The sequence below is a fragment of the Sander vitreus genome, chromosome 4 (assembly GCF_031162955.1).
Source record: "Sander vitreus isolate 19-12246 chromosome 4, sanVit1, whole genome shotgun sequence".
NCBI lineage: Eukaryota > Metazoa > Chordata > Actinopteri > Perciformes > Percidae > Sander > Sander vitreus.
In genome coordinates this window covers 20,252,173-20,272,169 of record NC_135858.1, presented here as the reverse complement: position 1 = coordinate 20,272,169, position 19,997 = coordinate 20,252,173, and the positions used below count along the sequence as shown (strand labels likewise).

General features: G+C 38.4%; 1 protein-coding gene across 2 annotated transcripts in view; it reads right to left on the bottom strand.

The window, feature by feature from the left end:
• LOC144517090 (guanine nucleotide-binding protein G(s) subunit alpha-like) overlaps positions 1-17,640 on the bottom strand; it is a 31,362-nt gene extending 13,722 nt beyond the window's left edge. For both annotated transcript variants that reach the window (XM_078248942.1, XM_078248943.1), the window contains exons 1-5: positions 16,879-17,640; positions 14,539-14,611; positions 8,818-8,872; positions 8,087-8,206; positions 3,414-3,511 (exon numbers count right to left, since the gene is read on the bottom strand). In XM_078248942.1, coding sequence (XP_078105068.1) covers positions 3,414-3,511; positions 8,087-8,206; positions 8,818-8,872; positions 14,539-14,611; positions 16,879-17,017 — 485 coding nt within the window. In that variant the 5' untranslated portion in view covers positions 17,018-17,640. The remainder of the gene's footprint in view (positions 1-3,413; positions 3,512-8,086; positions 8,207-8,817; positions 8,873-14,538; positions 14,612-16,878) is intronic.
• Positions 17,641-19,997: the final 2,357 nt, after the last annotated feature.

The window sequence follows — 19,997 nt, the reverse complement described above, 5'->3', positions numbered from 1 at the left end:
AACCTTCATCAACAACGCTGAAGTTGTCTCTCTCCTAACACACTCGCTCATTCTTTCTCCTTCTGCAGCCTGCCTGGGTTAAAAATAGCTCTCCCCTCTCTCTTTCTCTGCTTCTCCGTTTACATAAGCACACAGAGGGGGGAGGGGAGCACTTCCGGTCTGGCCACCCAGCCCAGCATCTGATCCATAACACTGGGGCTGCTGGGTGTGGGAGAGAGGAGAGGAGAGGAGAGGAGAGGAGAGATCCCGCAATGCAGGGAAGCCCTCTCTTTCTCTATTTCAATACGTCTCAATCCTTTCTTTTTCAATCTGTTTGCTCGCAATTCTCTCTGTCCACAATCACATTTCTTCATAATTTTACCTGTACACTGACCCCCCCCACCTCCCGACATAAAACCTAAAGTACCACACACATAAGTGACAAAACCCCTGTGGCCATGCGTGCAGTTTAAGTTTATATACTTTATAATACAACTCTGCTACATTTTTAGAGGGAAGTATTCTACTTTTTATTCCACTACTATTATTTGAGAGCTGGAGCTCCCAGTACGTTTTCAGCTAACTAGTTAGCAGCAGGTTCACCAAAGAATGATTTCACATTCCACAATGATTTCTCAGATGGTTTCATTAAATTTTCGTCAGACTCAATAATTCACCAAAGAAAAAGCAAAATACTACAGAAAAGTCCCAAATAAGAAAACAAAGTTCTGTGGCAGAACTTAGTTTTCTCTATTTTTCCAACCCCCATTAATCATCTCATGACCGCCCAGATTTATCTTGTGATCCTTATGGCCCGACCCCTAGGTTGGGAACAACTGGACTAAACTTCCTAACTTTACATAACGTAGTCAAAACCATCTCCGCCTCGACCAGCTACGACAGTGTAATGTTACTTACAAATTGATAGCAGGAATTTTACTTCTTTTGGATACTTTATATGTCTTTATTACTAATTAAAGGATATTAAAAATTATTCCACCACTGCATGAAGTTAAAACAGACCAAAAAAAGCACACATGCATGTTGAAGCACCAGCACATACTGTACACAAACGTGCGCGCACGCACACACACACACACACGCACGCACGCACGTGAGAGAGTCGGCAAGCCTTCGCCCTCCAAGAGCTCTGGCTTCATGTGACCACTGCATGCCTTATAACAGAGGCAGGCCTGACTGAGATCAAAAGGCGGATAAAAAAAATACCAGAAAAGAAAGAACGCAAGAGTTTTAAAACAAAGGAGGGAGCGCCGGGTCGAGGAAGATTTGGGAAGCTGAAGGTTTTTGGGGAAAAAATAACATGTCGTCTCAGCCTTTGTGACAAATACTTTCAATAAGCAAAACAAGAGTCAGCAGGGCTAGGACGACATCTCTGTCACCAACCAAAGACAGACACGTATACAAACTCCACTGTCTTAGATGTTTGGCAAGACTGCTAACTACACTGCAACCTGATAAAAATGTCTTCTTTTTTGCCAGTGCAAAACAGTGCAACTGTACAGCTGTACAACACATAGTGGAACAATCTGCAATCAAGCACTAGGGGTGGGGGGGAACAATCAATGCAGCATAGTATGGCGATATATTCCCGCGGCAATACTGCATCGATACACAGACGGCAAGTATCGCTCTATTATTATATACGTGTTGGTCAGTTTGTCTGCATGACAATCCCATTTTGCAGCAATAAAATTGAAGCGAGATGAACAAACAGAAAAATGTATCTTTTTAGATAAAACAGATCTTGAAAAGGTTTCCTTTTGGGGACATACTGTAATTGAAGAATGAATAATTTGAAGTTGGAAAAAGGTTATAAATTGCAATATATCGCAGAATAATGCAATATGTTTAAAATCGGAATAATATTGTATCGTGACATAAGTATTGTGATGATATTGTATCATGAGGCCTCTGGTGATTCCCACCCCTATCAAGCACCACAAAATAGATAAGGATAAGTCTGGTGATAATCTATATTTTTCTTATCGTCAATAGATCCCATGAAAAGATCCTGTGTACCAAATTTCATGGAAATCCATCCAATAGTTTTTGAGATATTTCAGTCTGGACCAAAGTGGTGGACTGACAGACCAACATTGCCATCCCTTGTGCCAAGCCTCCAGCATGGTTAATAACTATTAAAAGCCCATCAATGAGCCACACTGTTGCACTGGATTACATCTTTCTACATAACGATGAATATGCTAGTTTATTCTCTACGCTGTATCGCACTATGCACTAGTTACAACAGACACACTGTGTATGTAGCGCAGCATGCATTGACACTTTGCCCTCACCACATGTTAAAAGGACCAAACACCCCACAGTGTGCCGCCAGATAAATCGTATTTTTATCATCAGCGCGATTTGAATATGTGCGATGAACACATCGCCTGAAACGCAATGAATAAGGAAAATCATTGTATTTAGGGATGGGTACCAAAACTGTACGGGGGCTAAAACTGTAGTATTTATCATGACGCTGCAGCCTCACCCTGCTCTCTGTCGGGGCTGAGCGTAGCCTAATAAGTGCAATAAAACTTTCACGGGTAAAAAGTCAACACACCTGTTCAACAAGTATGAACATGCAGCCATATTGAAAGCGACACTTTTCATCCATCCATATTTTCATGTTTTACACAAGCACAGCGCGCTAGCTTGGCTAATAAGCTAAAACAAAAGCTTTTCACAAAAGTCTAACTGTTTATCTTTGCAAATTGCAAATTCTTATAAACTGAGACAAACCAGCCCCTTCTCTCTCCTTCAGTGGTAATTTCACATGGCTAATTATTATGCACGTCAATGACGTCACCAATGACTGATACTGACTGATGACTGTGACAAATAAATCTCTTGAATCTTCATTCTTTCTGAACTTGACTCAGTATTTTGATGTCAGGAATATTATTTATTTTATTGACATTTTAGAATGTTTCCAGTGAGCGTTAGAGTTTTTTATTGTGACTTTGCTGTTGTAAACATTACTGCTGCTGCTTTACAAACAACATCTAGCCTAATTATAATCCTGTTCTGAATTCAAAGACAACCAGGCTAACATGTATGTATGAAGGTTAAAAAAAAAAAAAAATGTAAGGGGATATAACTCTGGAACAAGTTACTCCCTGACATTTGCACTATTACAGATGTAGCTCTTTTTGGATCAAAACGCAAACCTTATTTATATAGAATGGCTATACGTAGTAGTGGTGGTGTGACAATTTCCCTCTCCTCCTCCTGTTTCTATGCGACCTTTTCTGATTTGACTGTTTTCTATGTTTCATTCTTTTTATTGTATGTTATGTTGTTTTATTATTGGTCATTGATGTAAAGCACTTTGGATACCTGCTGGTTGATGTAAATTGCTATATAAATACATGTTTGTTGATTGATTGATAATAAAAAAAGAGACTTACTATTGTGCGCAGTCGATGAGTTGATATTCGTTGGACCTTTCCCAGCAGGACCGCACACCCACGTCCTGCCAGAGGATCTTTGCATGGTCATAAAACTCCTGGAAAGAGAAAAAGGGGTTTATATCAACAGCATACCACAACAGGCTCTTGTTTTAGGATCCCTGAAATAAAGATATGATATCACAAAAAGAGCTTTGTGTCAGTAAAACAAGAATATTGCATAGCATTATTCTCTAGGTTTTTAAGGAGAGAAGAGAAAAGAAAAAAGAAGAAATGCTGTTACAGTGAAGACCCACTGACCACAACGCTAAGTTCGCCCCCCGTCCCTGGCCTTCAAACTTACAGATATGTAGTTGGAGAAATTGTTTGAGAAAGTGCTGGTTGCTCATTCACACGTTTGAAGAGAAATGGTATTAGAAAGTTCTTCATTATCATACATAAACTATACCGAATGCAGCACACAACCAATGATCAACTTTACACATTGGTGGATGGCAATATAGGAAAAAGTTGTTGCTGGTTGGTATCTTTGGATGATATCTGTGTCGCTGGCTTAAAACGGTATTTCCTGTCCGAGTCTCAGTTGGTGAAAACGTTAAGGACAGATGAAGGGAGGCAGTGATACTCCCCGGCTCAGTTTGTAGTTGAAGGCCGACTCGGAGAGGAGCAGCAGATGAGCGGGCTCTGACAGAGGCAGGAAACAGAACAGTTCACCGAGTTCATGAAGAAATGGAAAGCTTTGTAAGGACACAAGGCTTGGCTGTCACTAAACAGGGGCCTATCTCTTCACTACGATCTGCAGTTGGTCACATACAACCTGATCAAGCACAAACAAGCCATTATGAGTAATAGAGTTTTAACGTATACCCTTAAAATACTTGATGTAACTGAGAGTATGCAGGTTTTGCAGTGACAACCATGTTACTGACAGATACACACAAGTTTGGAAAAGCAGATGTGATGTCTGACGTGGATAAATGGGACGAGGTTTAAAACTAGCAGAGTTGTCTGTCAGTTATATTTTCTTATCATATTACAAAACTGTCAAACGTGAGTAATTATTGATTAATTGGCATCCCAAGAGGGGGTACGAGGGGGTTAACCAGTTTGGTTTACAGACAGAGTGGTATAACTTAGTATACAAGTTGAGGAAATGCAAGTTGATCAATGAGTTAACCAATTACCTATGTATAGCTACTTTCAGATCCTGTTTGAAAAAAGACAGCGCTCTAAAATGCATGCTGCAGAATTATACGCTTCAATTTGAATTAAACTGTATTAATAAAATGAAGCTGAGGAAAAGGTCATTTGAGTAATCTACCAGGTGACATATTAGAGGTATCATATCCCTGATATTGCATTTAGGGATTGATTTAAAATTTAAAATATTGTATTTTTTTTTCTGAGATATTCAAAGTTTTTGGGGGCAAATCTCACTCTTTTCAACTCTTTCAGACATAGGAAATGCATAAAAAAAATGTCCTCCATAGTTTTGAAGCAACTTTCAAGACACTGGTTCAGAGAGTGGTTCTGTTTATACAACATCTACTTCATGTCTGCCTGTTCATGTCTGTTGTTGCTCTTAAAGAGGTTTCTCCCTTTTTTCCTGTTGAAGGATTTTTTGTAGTTTCTCCTGATCCAAATCAAGGATTTTTATGAACAGAGGGTGTCATATGTTGTAAAAAAATATGTATAATAATAAAATAACAAGCCAAATTGTAAGCCAAATTTGTGATTTCGAGCTATTCACCGTAAATAAAATTCACTTGACTAACTTGACTACAATGACTGTCACTGCACTACACTGGGAGCAAAGAGGTGGGCATGGTAATCGGTCTGAGTTAAAAAATGTATCTTGCATAAAGGCCATAATCCATTTCATTATTAACATTTAAGGAGACTTTATTTTATATGAATAATAACAACAAGGATTACTGATTAGAAATTAAGTTTGAAAGGAAATCAAGACTTTGGAGATTCAATCTTGGCCTTGGTGCTTATTTTCTCTTCCTCTCTTCCTCCTCAGCTAAAGGCAGAGTCAACCAGTTCAACTGGTTTCCAGTGGGCCCTAAGGCCAGGCGAGGGGGAGTGGGCTGCGGAGGAGGAGGGTGGAAAAGTTGGAGGAGAGGCTGAGCCTATAAACTAGTTTTATACTGTATTCTCTTTCCTGAACAACCACCCAGCTTCTGGGAACCGATGCTATATTAAACGTTGCTTTAGGTAACCAGCTATCATTGTGCTGAAATCACTATCTAAAATAACAACTGTTACCCTGCTGTAACCCTCCAAACCCCACATGAAAAACTCAGTTTCAGATCAAAGTGAGTGCTGGTCTTTCCCTCTTCAGTGGAAGTGACTGACTGATTGCCCGAGGGAAGGGTCAGTTTGAAATAGGCCCGCATGATAAATTTGCCATGAAGTTGCAGAGACGATATCAGGAGACTTCCTTTTGCTTACACGCAAATACACTCACTTTTTACTGGAAACTCAGCTGCTAAAAACAAAGCTATATGGTGGAAACAACCAGTTTAAACACTGAAGCTATCCTGCTGGGAAAAAAAACAGGTAGGACACAGTTCTTCATCCTCTATACGTAACCTTTCCCATATTAGAAAACAGCTTAAATGTCACTTCAATTCTCTAAATGTTTGTTCCACTGATTGATTAAAGCTACATATCACTCTTTAAAAATTTGAGAAACATGCTTCTTTTAGACCACCATATCAAATCAAAGTATCCAGATGTGCATGATTTTAACTTTGAAAACCCTTTGATGTTGACTAAAATTTAAAATAAATGATTTATTGGGGTTTTGAACTGCTGGTCATGATCTTTTATTGATATACTGAAATATACCAAACATTATGTTGTTGTTTTTTGTTTTTTTTAATAGAGCTGCAACTAGTGATCTTTTTCATTATCTATTAATCTGCTGATTATTTTCTCAATTACTTGGTTTATCACAATTTCCTAAAGCACAACATGGCGTGTTCAAATGTCTTGTTTTGTTCGACCAGCAGTCCCAAACCCCAAAATATTAAATTTTCAATTATATAAAACAGAGAAAAGCAGAAAAGTATCACTTTTAAGAAGGGGGAATGTGAAATAAATCATCAAAACTGTCACATACTTTGTTTGCTGTCGATCAACTAATCTATTACGGTACTCGACTGAGTGTTTCAGCTAAATCGAAAAGTTTTATCCTAATCGGTTATGGTCTTATTACCATTTCTGACAATGCAGTGAGTCTCTGAGAGGGTGCAGGGAGCAGACTGCAGCTCAGGGGGGAATCCCTCTGAGTCTCAGTGTTTCTGGAGGACAGGTCCCTCTAGACACATTTAGGGTTATTACAGACAATCAGTGTTAATAGGCAGTGTGGATCTCTCAGGTGAGAGGCTCATTCAATTAACAGCCTCCCAAGCGGAAGCACACCTGCGAATTACTTAATCACTGTGCAAACACACAGGGCGGACTCATAAAGGCTGCCGTGGGAGGTACCATACTCATCTATAGCACATAGTGCCAGGGGACCTGCTTGGCAGGCTAGATATGGTACTCCATGACGTTTAAAAGCAGTTATAATGAGACATTGAGACCAATTTCACAACAAAAACAAACAAAAAACAACAAAAAAAAAAAACATGTATACAAATGGAAGCTTTTTTAAATATCTACTTCAGTCTCTCTTCTAAACTCCTGGCAGACTAAGTTAGGACGATGTGCAAGCACTGCTTAGGGGGAGACGGACGGAATTTGTAGCTGAGATAACAAAGGTTCCCGCTGAAGACGACGCACATCATAGCATCACGCCGGAAAAGGGGCGAAAATTTGCATGTCCACCCAGGTGTCATGTTTTCATCACTGCCGATAGAAGCTGGAGCCGATAAATACTGTGACTAGTGCAGTCATTTGTCCCAGGAGTGAATGCCGCTTGTAATCTTTCCCACTAAAGACAAACGCCAGATGTTAGTGGGTGTTAGTGGGTTTTTTGGCAAGTAGGAAAGGGGTATAAGTTTAGAGCTTCAACTAATTGAGCATCATTTTCATTATCAATTAATCTAACCATTATTTTAATGAATAGATGATATGGTCTACTTAATGTTTAAAAGAAAATAGTGGAAAATGTCTTGTTTTGTCCAACCAGCAGTCCAAAATCCAGTTCAGTTAAATATCATAGATGAAACCATAGACGTTTTGGGATTTTTGTTCAAACATTACTTAAAGCAACACTATGTAACTTTTCCTGCTTCGGTCCCCCTCCGGAAGCGGAATTGTCCATTACATTAGATTGTCCAATTCATTCGAACTATAGATCCGCTACCCGATCTGGCAAACTTGCATAATGTAATGTAATGGACAATAACTCTTCCAACCTGTAGGGGGACCGAAGCGGGAAAAGTTACATAGAGTTGCTTTAAGTTATGTTTTTATAAATTAAAATTAAAATAATTAATAAAAACTAATTCAATAATTAGTTGACTATCAAAATTGTTGCCAAATACTGCCTCTGGTAATAAGATGAGATACTTTAATGATACTACACTTATAGGCCTCCAGGTGACATTAGACTAAGAGATTATTAGTATAAAATGGGACTTGCAGTTGAAAAAAGGAAACAAAGTATTGCAGAAGTCAGAGAGTCAATAGATCCAAGGATTGAAGGTGCAACTTACCGAAGGAAACTCAAAATCCTTCTGGTTTACTTGGTTCAGGACATAATCGATTCGGCATTTGTTTGCAGGACAGGCTAACTGGCATGGCGGTGTGAGCGTAGTCATGGCAGCCACAATCGTCTGGATGGTGGAAACAAAAGAAGAAAACCTAATACAATAATTTGTTAGAAAAACCCACAACAGGGTTAATAGTCAACCCTTTTTAGTTTACATTTACGTCTTAACCCTTGTGTTGACTTTGGGTCCATTGGCCCGTTTTAAATTTTTGTTTTATATCAGAAAATATTGGACGTAGAAATAAGCGCTGAAAATGTGTAGAAGAAAAAAATTTAAATTTAAAACGTTGGAAAAAGCAAAACAAAATTGTGGAAAAAAAAGGTGTCACAAAAAGTGTTTTTTTCAAGGTTGAAGGGAAGCCAACACAAGGGTTAAAGCTCCTTTACATCCACACGACAGAGAGAGCTTCATTTTAATGAGCTACATGTTTATTTTGAAGGTGAAGTGCTGCATGAAGTTTTTACTTCTGATTAATAAATACTGATTACTTAGTATTTTAATAGCATTCAGAAAATCAGTTAAGTAAAGTTCTTTTATGCATAACATCAGTAATACTTTTTTTTTGACTTTATGACAAACAGACATGGCATTGTGGACTCCAGGTTGTAACCTTTTAGCAAATCTGTCATCATTGCTCCAAATACGGAGGGAAAAGCACTACAAAACATGCTTACCTCTATAGCTTCTTTAATGTTGTTTTTAATATCATGTATTTTCTGTTTTTTCTCCCTGTGAAGAACAAAGAAGGGTTCATGTTATTACACAAAAGCATAAATTACAAGAATTAAGCACTATCACCTCGAGTCGATTATCAACAGTCAAAAAGGTCAATCACTTTGATGCTAATAAAAACATTACTATTATTTCCAAAATATGGCTCCATGGGGATATACAGTATATCAGCTGTAAATCCAAATATGGATAACGTAGCTAACGTATTTAGATGAAACAGTTTCTTTTCTGTGTTAGTGCCAGCAGATTTTGGTAGGGATTTGCTGTGTAACATAAACCTCTCTTTGTCAGCCTGGAGGTGAATTTTATCAGACATCAGTATTATGGCTGCTCCAGATGCACAGATACCTTTATTTGGCTGACCGAGTGCAGGAGTCTACTTGCTGATACCGAATCAGCAGAACTTGTCTTCATTCTGGCAATGACATTTATTAAACAGAAAACAGCAGAGTGGAGATGTGGAGGACAACACGGACTGTTACTGTACATCGTAGAGTGTTTTTAAGTCCAATATTAAACTACAGACTACCATGAGCACATCGTAGGATCCAAAGTATTAGCAAATACGATATGCTCCGTATTGTCATCCACTTTTTGTCTTAAAGACAAACACATACACACACAGCATGGCACTCAAGTTTATGCAATCTGTGGGCTTCACTGATACCAGTAGTAAAGGTCTAACGTCACACAGGTCTTTCAGAATCCAGACAAAAGACAAGTTTGGCAAGTCAGATTTGATACTGAAATTCCCCAAATGAAACAACCTTAGAGCTGCTTACACAATTAGGTAACTGCATAGTGTGATTTCTTCTGAATGACCCACAGCAAAATAACTCAGTATATCAGAGCAACACCAAGGATACCCATGCATGTTACATTTGAGGGCTGTGCAGTACATGTTGTCGACATTAGAGCAGCCTGTAATACTCATGTTGAGCAGAATGATTTCAAATTAAGAGCATGGATGAATGTGTTCCGTTTTAAATGACTTTTGTGAAAAAGTAACACCATCAGTGTTGCTGCATGCTGCTGTAATCGAAACTTTACCCTGACTTAGGATGTTGTGGAGGACAACAAAGTCTCAGCCTTGAAATGGAGAAATATATGTCTTAAGGACAATTCTCTCTTTTCTTAGTGAGCATCTTTGTTGTCTTTTAGTATTTGGTGATACTGTCATGATATCTATAACCTAATATCTCAATATCGATCATATAAAAATGTTTGTGGGATGACGATTGGTGCTTTCAGACGATATAAAACTTCAGAGGAATTAATAATAATAATGAGGATACGATGACCAAAAAGTTAGATATTCATTTTACTGAGCTTAAAAGTCGACTTACAGAAAAAGCAACTCCTGTGTCTACGTATTTCTTGTTTTGACGTGAAAAACGTTATGTTAACTGCTCCTAATAATTGCTACCACAGCTTTAATTAGGGATAGACCGATGTCACGAGAACTGATGTGATTGGTTCAGGAAAAACAAAATAACCTCCCTTCACAAACAGAAAATGAACATTATGTGAATCTGAATAACATTCATTAGTCTGATTATCAGGGTAAAAAACGGCATCACAACTCTAATAATACCACACCAGCATAATTTTATAAAGCCAAAATCCCGTCAGACATTTGGTGCTGGATTGTGATACATGACAGTATATTTATATACATTACTCTGGTTTAGCTGTTATATAAGCGAGAGAAGATCAGTCAAACTAACATGGAGATTAAACTAAAACTGAGTCTGAAAAATGATGACCTGTGATGAGATAAGATAAAGGAAATTTTGAAAAATCACATTTTGAACTGATAATACTGCTGCAGTGTTTTGGAATAAACTCTTCAGGAAGGAACATTCAGACAAATGCTTTCACAAAACGATTTGTCGATTAATGTATTAGTAGACTGACAGAAAATAAAATGTTTTTTGATAAAAAACTGAATTAAATGTCAAACATTCCCTTGTTCCAGGGTCTTAAATGTGATCATCTGGTTTTCTTAGTTTTTTCTATGATAATAAACTGAATATCTTCGGGTTTTACACTGCTGGTCGGACAAAACAAGACATCTGAGGATGTCACCTTGGGCTCCGGGAAACTTTGACGGGCATTTTTCACCATTTTATGACATTTTGTAAACCAAATCATTAATTGAGAAAATAATCAGCAGATAATGAAAATAATCGTTACCTGCAGCCCTATTTTACAATATATATTTTTCTCACAATAAATAGAGACGCTCTAAGACAACAGAGGGCCTTGGTTCTTAGGTTTCTTGCAACTTTTTTAGCGTATTAGTTCTGACTCCACCGCAAAAAGTTCTCAAAGTCAGGGAAACCAGTGATCAGAATACTCGATATTTAGGGGGAAAAAAGGGGTCTGGGATTGACTCCACAAGACTCTCACAGACCGTTCCCAAACTCGTCAAATACCGACTCTTTGTCACAGCCCTCGGCATCTGACACCAACGCACAAGGCACTAACATGCACTAACAAGACCGGACCGGCTATCAAAAACAAAGAACAGAGAAGCACTGATTATAACACACACAGAGGGAGTGTGACTTCATTCTCTGCTCAGGACGCTATTACTCCACTATATCTTTACATAGCAAAGAGTTTTTTACTGCTACATTAATGTTCTGAATATCAAGTACAGCCCCTTTAACATTTTAGATTACTAAACAAAATGGCTAAGAAACACCCTCAATCGGATTATTTCCTTAAAGGAAGGAGATGTTTGAACTTTGTAAGAGTGGTTTTAGAGAGCTTCTCTCGGTTCCTCGTTCCTTTATTTCACTCAGAGCGACCGCAGTACGACAGAGAGAGAAATACTACATTCCTCACATTGGACCTTCACAACAAAACAAAAAAGCACTGGCCCTCTCTCACCCTCATGCCTCCTATATTACTGTGTCACTCCTCATCATCTCCCCCTGTCCTTATCCTCCTCATCCTCCCAGCACCTGGCGCTGCCAGGCCTGCACCCAGAGGGGAAACCCAGCAAGGTGAACTCCCCCGGGCCCAAAGAGCGCAAACAACCCTGGAGCTTAACGCTTCTGGGGAGTGGCAGCCAACTGTGGATTTGTCATTACACCAAAGCGTCTGGGTCTGTGAGGAGCATCTGTTCAACATGACCCAAAAATAAGCACATGATGATGCTCCTACCCCAAAACCCCTTTCTAGGAAACAGATGATTAAGAATAGAAAAATGGGACAATTGTTTCCATTGCATCAACTTGAGATTGAGTTTTCGGAAATTCACAAGATAGGGGGGCTAGAAAACATCAAGGGAAATGTGAATGAATATGAAAACCTGAAACAGATAAAGAATTCTTCTTATGTCATGCAAAGTTGGGAGTATTTACTCCAAAACATTACAGAAACTTCATATCAGATAGTTTAAAAAAAACTATGAAAAAGTCTATCCCTTCATGCCAATAGAAATGTAAAAAACAAACATTTGTTTACTAGCCAGGCGATCAGTTTCAGTCAATGAAGATCCTTTTATGTGTAGAAATTAGGGTTGTCAGCATTGACACGTTAATCGCGATGCGATTAAGGGTCGAGGCAATGCGATTAATTTTTTTTAAATCGCATGCCGGCATTTATTAATTTATTTTACACTTCACTCGGCTTTGCGTTGTGCCTAACAGGCTACTATTTTGACCCTTTGCAGCACCGTTACTTATCATCAAGCTGCCACTTCCTCGTAACACATCCTGCTGCTGCAGGCTGCAGGCATGATGGAGAAAGACAGCAGCAATGATATCCTGAATGGCGCTTTTTATTTTCCAAAACTCCTGGACGGCTTGTAGACAACTTGAAAGCCATATGCACATTGTGTAAAGCCGAATTAAAATATCACCGAAGCACGTCAAGCTTGAGCTACCACCTACGGAGCTAGGCATAGTAGTACAGTTCACACCGTGACCGGGTACGCGCGACACACAGCGGAAAAGTTGAGAGAAAGGAAAAAGAGACTGTGCTGTCGCGTCCGTGTGTGCGTGCGTCCTTGAGAACTGTAACTCGTATAACTTATGTTGTCAGTTAATTGTAGCATTCACCGGCATGGTACTTGCCGACCTGTGGATGAAACCAAATCCCAAAAAATGACTACAGCTCTTGCGAAATGGGTGGCAAATGCAGACCTGTCAGCATCGTAGAAGACTCGGGTCTTAAAGACGTACTACGGTTGTTATTGGGTCTATGTTCTGACCTGTCTCATTGCCGTCAAGGGGACAGTAGTTTTCACGGATACACAGCCTGTACGACACGGAGAAAGCAGCCCAACTGGAACTGCTGCAAGGTGCTGCAAATGCTGTCTCATTAACCGGCGATCACTGGACGTCAGTGAGTAATCAACATTATTTAGGGGTTACTAAATACTATATTGACTCTAGTAAGGATGGGGATTTTTAGTTTTTTAGTTAGGTACTTGGAGGAATTCTGCAATAATGACAGATTTACACATTTTTCTTTTGTTTACAGTAAATAAATAATAACAAATACAAATCTTAAAGTAAAGTTCATAAAGTAACTTTCTTTGCATTCATTTGATTCCCAATCAAGATACACTGGTAAAAATTGCTTTTGATTGTTATTATGTACTTAAAAACTGTTCTGAAATGCAAAATAATAGAATTTTAATCATGTGATAAAATATGCGATTAACTATAGAAATTCAGCGATTAATCGCGTTTAAAAAAAATTAATCGTTTGACAGCCCTACTAGAAATTCATCTGACATTTTCCTGCTAATAACGTTACAAAATAAGAGGACAAGTTTTTTTATAGCTACAAGAATGGTGAGATGTTTTATACTTGGATTATTGTTAGTTCTATGTTTAGTATTGGAGCTGGCTGTTTGCATGTGTTGTAAAGGATAAGGTAAGTGTTATGGATATTATGAATATGAGGATATAATATTGTCTAGGATTGGAACATTGTAATATTGTTATTCCCATTATTGATTAATCTACTGATTATTTTCTCAATAGTGAAATAGTGAAAAGCTCATCACAAGTTCATCAAATGTCTTGTTTTGTCCAACAGTCCAAACCCAAAGACATTTAGTTAACTGTAATATTAACTGAATAAATATGATATTTAAACACACTAAAAACAGCAAATTCTCCCATTTGAGAAGTTGAAACCAGGGAATATTTTCCATGTTTGCTTGAGAAACTAACTGAAATGATCAATCGATTATTTTCTATCCAGTGATTTATAACAATATCTATGTCTTTTAAAAGTCATGCTGTTTGTTGAATCTTTGTGCGGATGTGTCTTCATTAATTGGCATTTTGTTTGACGATTTGCTGACACTAAAGTTCCAAATTAACCAACTCATTTTACTGTTCTAGCTGAGTAACATAGACCTGTCTATCATGGACCGGTCTATCATGTGTATCTTGTGAATGCACCAGTAGACCTCCCCGAAACATCATCACATCATCAAGGTATTTGGACAACAAATATTTTCACATCTGATCCTGTATCACCCAATAAATCCTAATTATCAGTTTCTCAGCTACATTCTGTAAATAAAACCACCATAACTGTCTATAGTGGTTTAGTGATGAAGTGCGCTGTATGAGTGTGTGTGATTGACAACAGAGATACAGAATAAAACATGGAGGGAAACCAACACTTACTCTGCGTTGAAGCCATTAACGTGCAATATTCGCATCTGTTTAACTATCGTGCTTTTCCCAGATTCACCAGCCCCTGAAAGTAAAAAAAGGACAGAAAAATGTTTAAGAGTTACAGTACAAAACCTCCTCAAAAGGGCACCGACTCAAACATCCAGAATGGGGATCCATCTAAAACTAGTGGATTATGTTTTAAGGCACTTTGGTGTCTTAGTTACTAGTAGTTACTCTTCAGGTTAAGATTTTACATGATAAGCTTATAAAATACAATGAATTGTTAAATATTAAGTAACATTAGTTCCCAACCTATTGTATTTAGCTTGTGTCCCCTTACAAAAAAACAGTGTAGTTGGGGTCTTGTCATGTTTCACATTAGCATTGATTGAATTATTAGCAGTTCCACCAAAAATATATTTCTCCTCCAAAATGACCATAATCCATTATTTCACAAAGTAGCAAAGACAAGAGAAAAGTCCAAAAAATGAACACAAAAAAAGGAACACTACCTCGACCAGCCACAACAGTAAAATGCTACTTATGCATTGTTGCATCAGTGCTAACAATCTAAAAGATGATGCATTTTCTGTAGAATGAGTACTTTTAATAATTTTTAGTAACATTTTGCTGATAATACATCTGTTCTTTCATTTAGGTAAGAGACTGTAGGTAGGAGAAGTGTTTTTTTCTTCGTCTTTGAGCAGAAGTGAGATGTCCTTAAGCCCTGATAAATACTTTTAAGAATCAAGAAAATGTCATTCTCCATAATACCGGCATGATAAAATGTGTTAGACAGTCACACATGTTAACAATGAAAAAGAGAAAGCCTAGCCTGGACACAAGGAGCTAGGCTACAGGCCTGCAATTTAGAGCCTGGGTGTTAGTGTACAGTGATCTGGGATCAATTTCAGATTAATATGAACAGGACAGTCTTTCAAGGGAAGATAGTAATCCTAATAGTAATCCTAATTTGCTCTCCATACTTCAAGAGGCTTGGCAACTCAAAACTTTTTTTCTGAAGTAAAACTTTTATTTAAATGCTTACTTCATGTTGTTTTTATCCTCCTTGTCGTTCTTGGCTATTTGCAGCAACTGCATGGAGGAGCGGTGGGGGCGTGTGCACGATCACGGAAGGCTTGTATCATGTGGACGCGCCGATAGTGTTGTCGTTACTTAGAATTCCTCATGGGGGCGACAGAAACTACGCACTATAGCTTTTAATTATTATATTTTGTGAGTAAAATCTGAATCTGCAATGTAACCAGAAACATTTCTCTGTCAAGTTAATGTAGTAGTACAATGTTTTTCTATGTTATTAGTATACAGTTTGTTTTGTTTTTTTGGGGTATTTCTGCCTTTATTCTTTTTTTTCTTTTACCCAGGACCTCTGCGTCGAGGCATAAACCTCTCAGTATATGTGCGCCTGCTCTACCCACTGAGCCAACCGTCCACAGTATACAGCTTTTTTTTAACTGCTTTGGGCCCTTCTGTAAGTTATTTTGGGGTACAATGACTTAGAATAGTAACATATTCAATATTTTTATGACTAAACATAATACATCTAAAGCTGTTTGGGGCCCTTTTACCTTGGGCCCCCAGGAAGTTGCCTACCTTCGTTAATGGTAAAGTCTGCTCTTGGTGGTTTTTTTCTGTGAACCAGAGTGCATTTCACCGGTGTTTCTGACTGTGAGTAGGACTTGGGTATGTGACGCAACTATGTTATGGCAGGTATACTGCTCAAGACCCAAGAAAGCAGTGTCGAGTTTGTAGTTGTGGATGAGCGGTTCTCAAGAAAGCTGCAAGCAGCAATACCACAGGCCAAGCAATCGTCCCGTTCGAACGGGCATGTTTTAAAATTAATAATAGTCAACGACTGATTAGAATATCCATTGTCCAGTAGCTGGTGTAGACAGGATTATGCAAAGGTGAGTATGGAGTCTGAAACATAGCATCAAACATTAAGTCTATAGGCCTAAATGACTCAAGGTGAATCCACACTGAACACACAAACACACAGTTTGCCTGTGCTGTCCTGTACGTCTGAAAAGACCTCCCAGCCTCTGCATGCTGCCTTCACACAAATGCTGTCTGTCTGTCCACCATCTCTCACATGTTTTGTAATCATGCTCCATATTAACCCATGAATGCAGCAGACACAGGCCAGCTTTTCAACTGTCCTGTGTCAAGACACTGTAAAAGCTGGTGGTGTAGTGACATCATGTCATTGCATCATATATTGATGCTTCACTGTTATACGCTGGGGGGGGGGAAAAAGTCATGGGTACAATCTGAAACAATCTCTATTACATGTGTATTAACAGAAGAAAACACACACACAAAACCTACCTAATAGTAGTAGCCGGTGAGTCGCCCGGTATATCTGTTTGTCTTTTTGCAGCTGCTTCTCTATCTTTTTGTTGGCTTCCCTCTGTGCCTTCTCCTCATTTCGTTGGTCTTCAGTCTTACTATTGCCAAGACAGCCCATCTTCCCAAAACCCCAGTAATAGGTTCAGGGGGAGGCAGGGTGGGTGGGTAGGTAGGTAGGTGAGTGAGGAAGGAGGGTGTTGATCAGAAGCAAATCAATCAACCCTAAATTCCTAAACTGGCCCAACAGAGGAACACCCGTCTCAAAATGGGTGGCATTTATGTTGCCAGATAAAACAAGATGTAAACCCGTTAGTAGACAGTGGGTTCCACCAGACTTTGGCACAATATTTATGGATGGATGTGGATATTTACTGGCAATTCCTCAACATGAGATCACTCAACAAAATAAAAAGCGGGGCAACGATGCCGCCCTCTCAGACGCTTGATTCTTGCGTTTTTCACTGTAAATCCGCAATGAAGTCATCAACATTAATATGAGTGGATATGAAATTTCCAGCCTTGCAATGTACATGAATGAATGTCGGTGGTCCTGTTTGTTTAAATGTGTTTTCAATTTTATACGCTGTCTTTTAAAACACATAAATATATTCACGCTATTTTGTTTAATTTTCTTAGCAAATGTCTCCTCTGGAGCCCATCTTCGGCAGTTTTCTCACACTGCCATCCAATTCATTTCCACTCACAATCCTATTTTTCTCGACCTCCCCCCCCCCACCCCCCCCCCCCCCCCCCCCCCAGATATATATTTTATGTTATTATCTTTAGATGTTGTTTGCAATCCACCTAATCAAAGCTCATCAGAGGGCGGATAGGGGGGAAATTAAAAATAAATATTTCCTTTTAAAATGACGGCATGTGAATCATCAGGCTACAATGGGGCTTCTTTCTCTATCACAACAGTCTTGCAAGTCCGTCACATTATACACAGTTTTCTTTTGGGAGGAGGGGAGGGGGGAGTTGTAGTCGTTGATGTTAGCAACCTTATCAATAATATCCAGTTGTTAGCCGATGTCAAAATGATTTCCTCTCTCCGTCAACAGATGCCGGAGCTTGCTTTTTCGGAGGGTTTGACCAAACCCAAAAGGCCCCTTCTCCGTCCTTATTCTTTCTGTAACGTTAATTTGTATTTCTCCTCACATCGTAAAGCTTCTTTTTTTTGGCAGTTAGATGTCCTTGAATATATCTCGACATCCAGGTGATATTCGTGGGGAAATCATCCGCTATATTCTCGTTTGGCGCAGATACAGCCCGCTGTCAAGTCTCTCAGATTTTTGTATTCCCTTTGAATCCGTGTGGTAGATTATGGTTACATGTGCATGATGAACATACCGCGGTGTTTTCAATCACTGGTCCAGCGGCGAGACAGTTATGTTTCACCGCCGAGAGGCCGCGTCTGCTCCGGTGAACCGCTCGGGGAAATGAGAATCGTTTTCTTTGCGGTGTTACTCTAAATTATTTTTGCCCCCTTTTTTCTCTGAGGATTGTATATTGAGATAGATAGCGTTGAGGTGGGGTGGGGCAAACGGCTCTCACGGAACCCTGGGAACGAAGAACAGTGGTCAAGCTTCGCGTGACGAGAATTTCAACTTCCGGTCGGAACTTTCACAATAATATACAGAGCCCATTACTCTGTTGGAATACAAAAAAAACAACTCTCATACAGTGATAAGGACTATAAAGTAATTTATAATGATAAATATATTATATTTATATTATATATTATTTTTCATAAATTTTTTCATTTCATGTAGCCTTTCTATTTTACATTCATTATTGAGGAAGGCATCTGAAAATGTCACTATACATCACTTTAAATAAATTGTATGTGACAATTAAACTTGAATTGATTTGATTAAATACCGATAAGTCACTTTATTAGGAAAAGATGGGATTCACTCATGGACTTCATTAAGTTAAAGCAATGGTGGAAAGTAACTAAATACATGTGCACTTTTACTCCACTCCACTACTATTAAAAGGGCAAATATTGTACTTCATAGTTAGTTACTTTTCAAATTAAGATTCTACATAAAAAACAATGATACAATCCTCAAATACATTGTTCAAGATGAAGCCAGTAGTTCCAAACCTTTTTGGCATGTGGCCACTTACAAAAACAAAAAACAGGTCTAGGTGGGGTCCCTTGTCATGTTTCAGATGAGTTGTTATGTCCAACAAAAAGACATTTCCCTTGCCCTTTAAACATTGCAGACGGTTTCATTTAAATAGAAATTATATTCAATTACAATGATTAAAGACTATGAAAAAAGTCTGAATAATGAGTACAGATTTGTGAAGTAGAACTTTCTTTTTCTTCATCCCTCTTCCATTACAGTAACTTGTCTCATCGAGGCAAAAGAAATGTTGTGCTTTTAGTTTAAGAAGTTTAGATTGAAGTATTTTCTGTTTCCTCCTTGCTGCAGCTTGACGCATCTGGAATGAAGCAGGGTCGGATCACATGATTGCCCGGAGCGTGAAGCAAAGCTACAGAAAGGGAAGAGGCGCCCTCTTTGAAGAAAATGATTATCAACCCAAAATGCATTCATCAATAACATTTAAAACCATTAAATTATTGAATAGGCCTATTAATAATAAAAGTAAACAGGACTTCTAAACAGAGTAACGGTCAAAGTTCAGAAATAATGAAGGCGTTTTAATTTTCATATTTAGGCTATTACTTTAAAATAACTATTAGAACATTTAAAAGCAAAATTATTAGGTGTGTTTATTATTTATGTTGGGGTTTGTTAACATTTGATCAAATATTAATTTGGGTTTGAATCCCTTATTGAATGAATTTGTCTCCAGCTTTCAACATTGTAACGTTAAAAGTTAAGAATAACTAAAACTCAGATTTGAGATTTGGACTCCAATATCTTTGGTTGGATATCAGAATACTTTATTGATGAGGGAAATAGTGATAAACCTTGACGTCTTAGTCATTTTAGTCGCTATATTTGGGTTGAAATGACTGGAGAGTTTGCAGGAACTTTCATTCAAAACAGTCACAGCATTATTTAAATTGACTGATCCAGTTATAGAATATTATAATCAAATCCATTTTAACCTAATGGTGA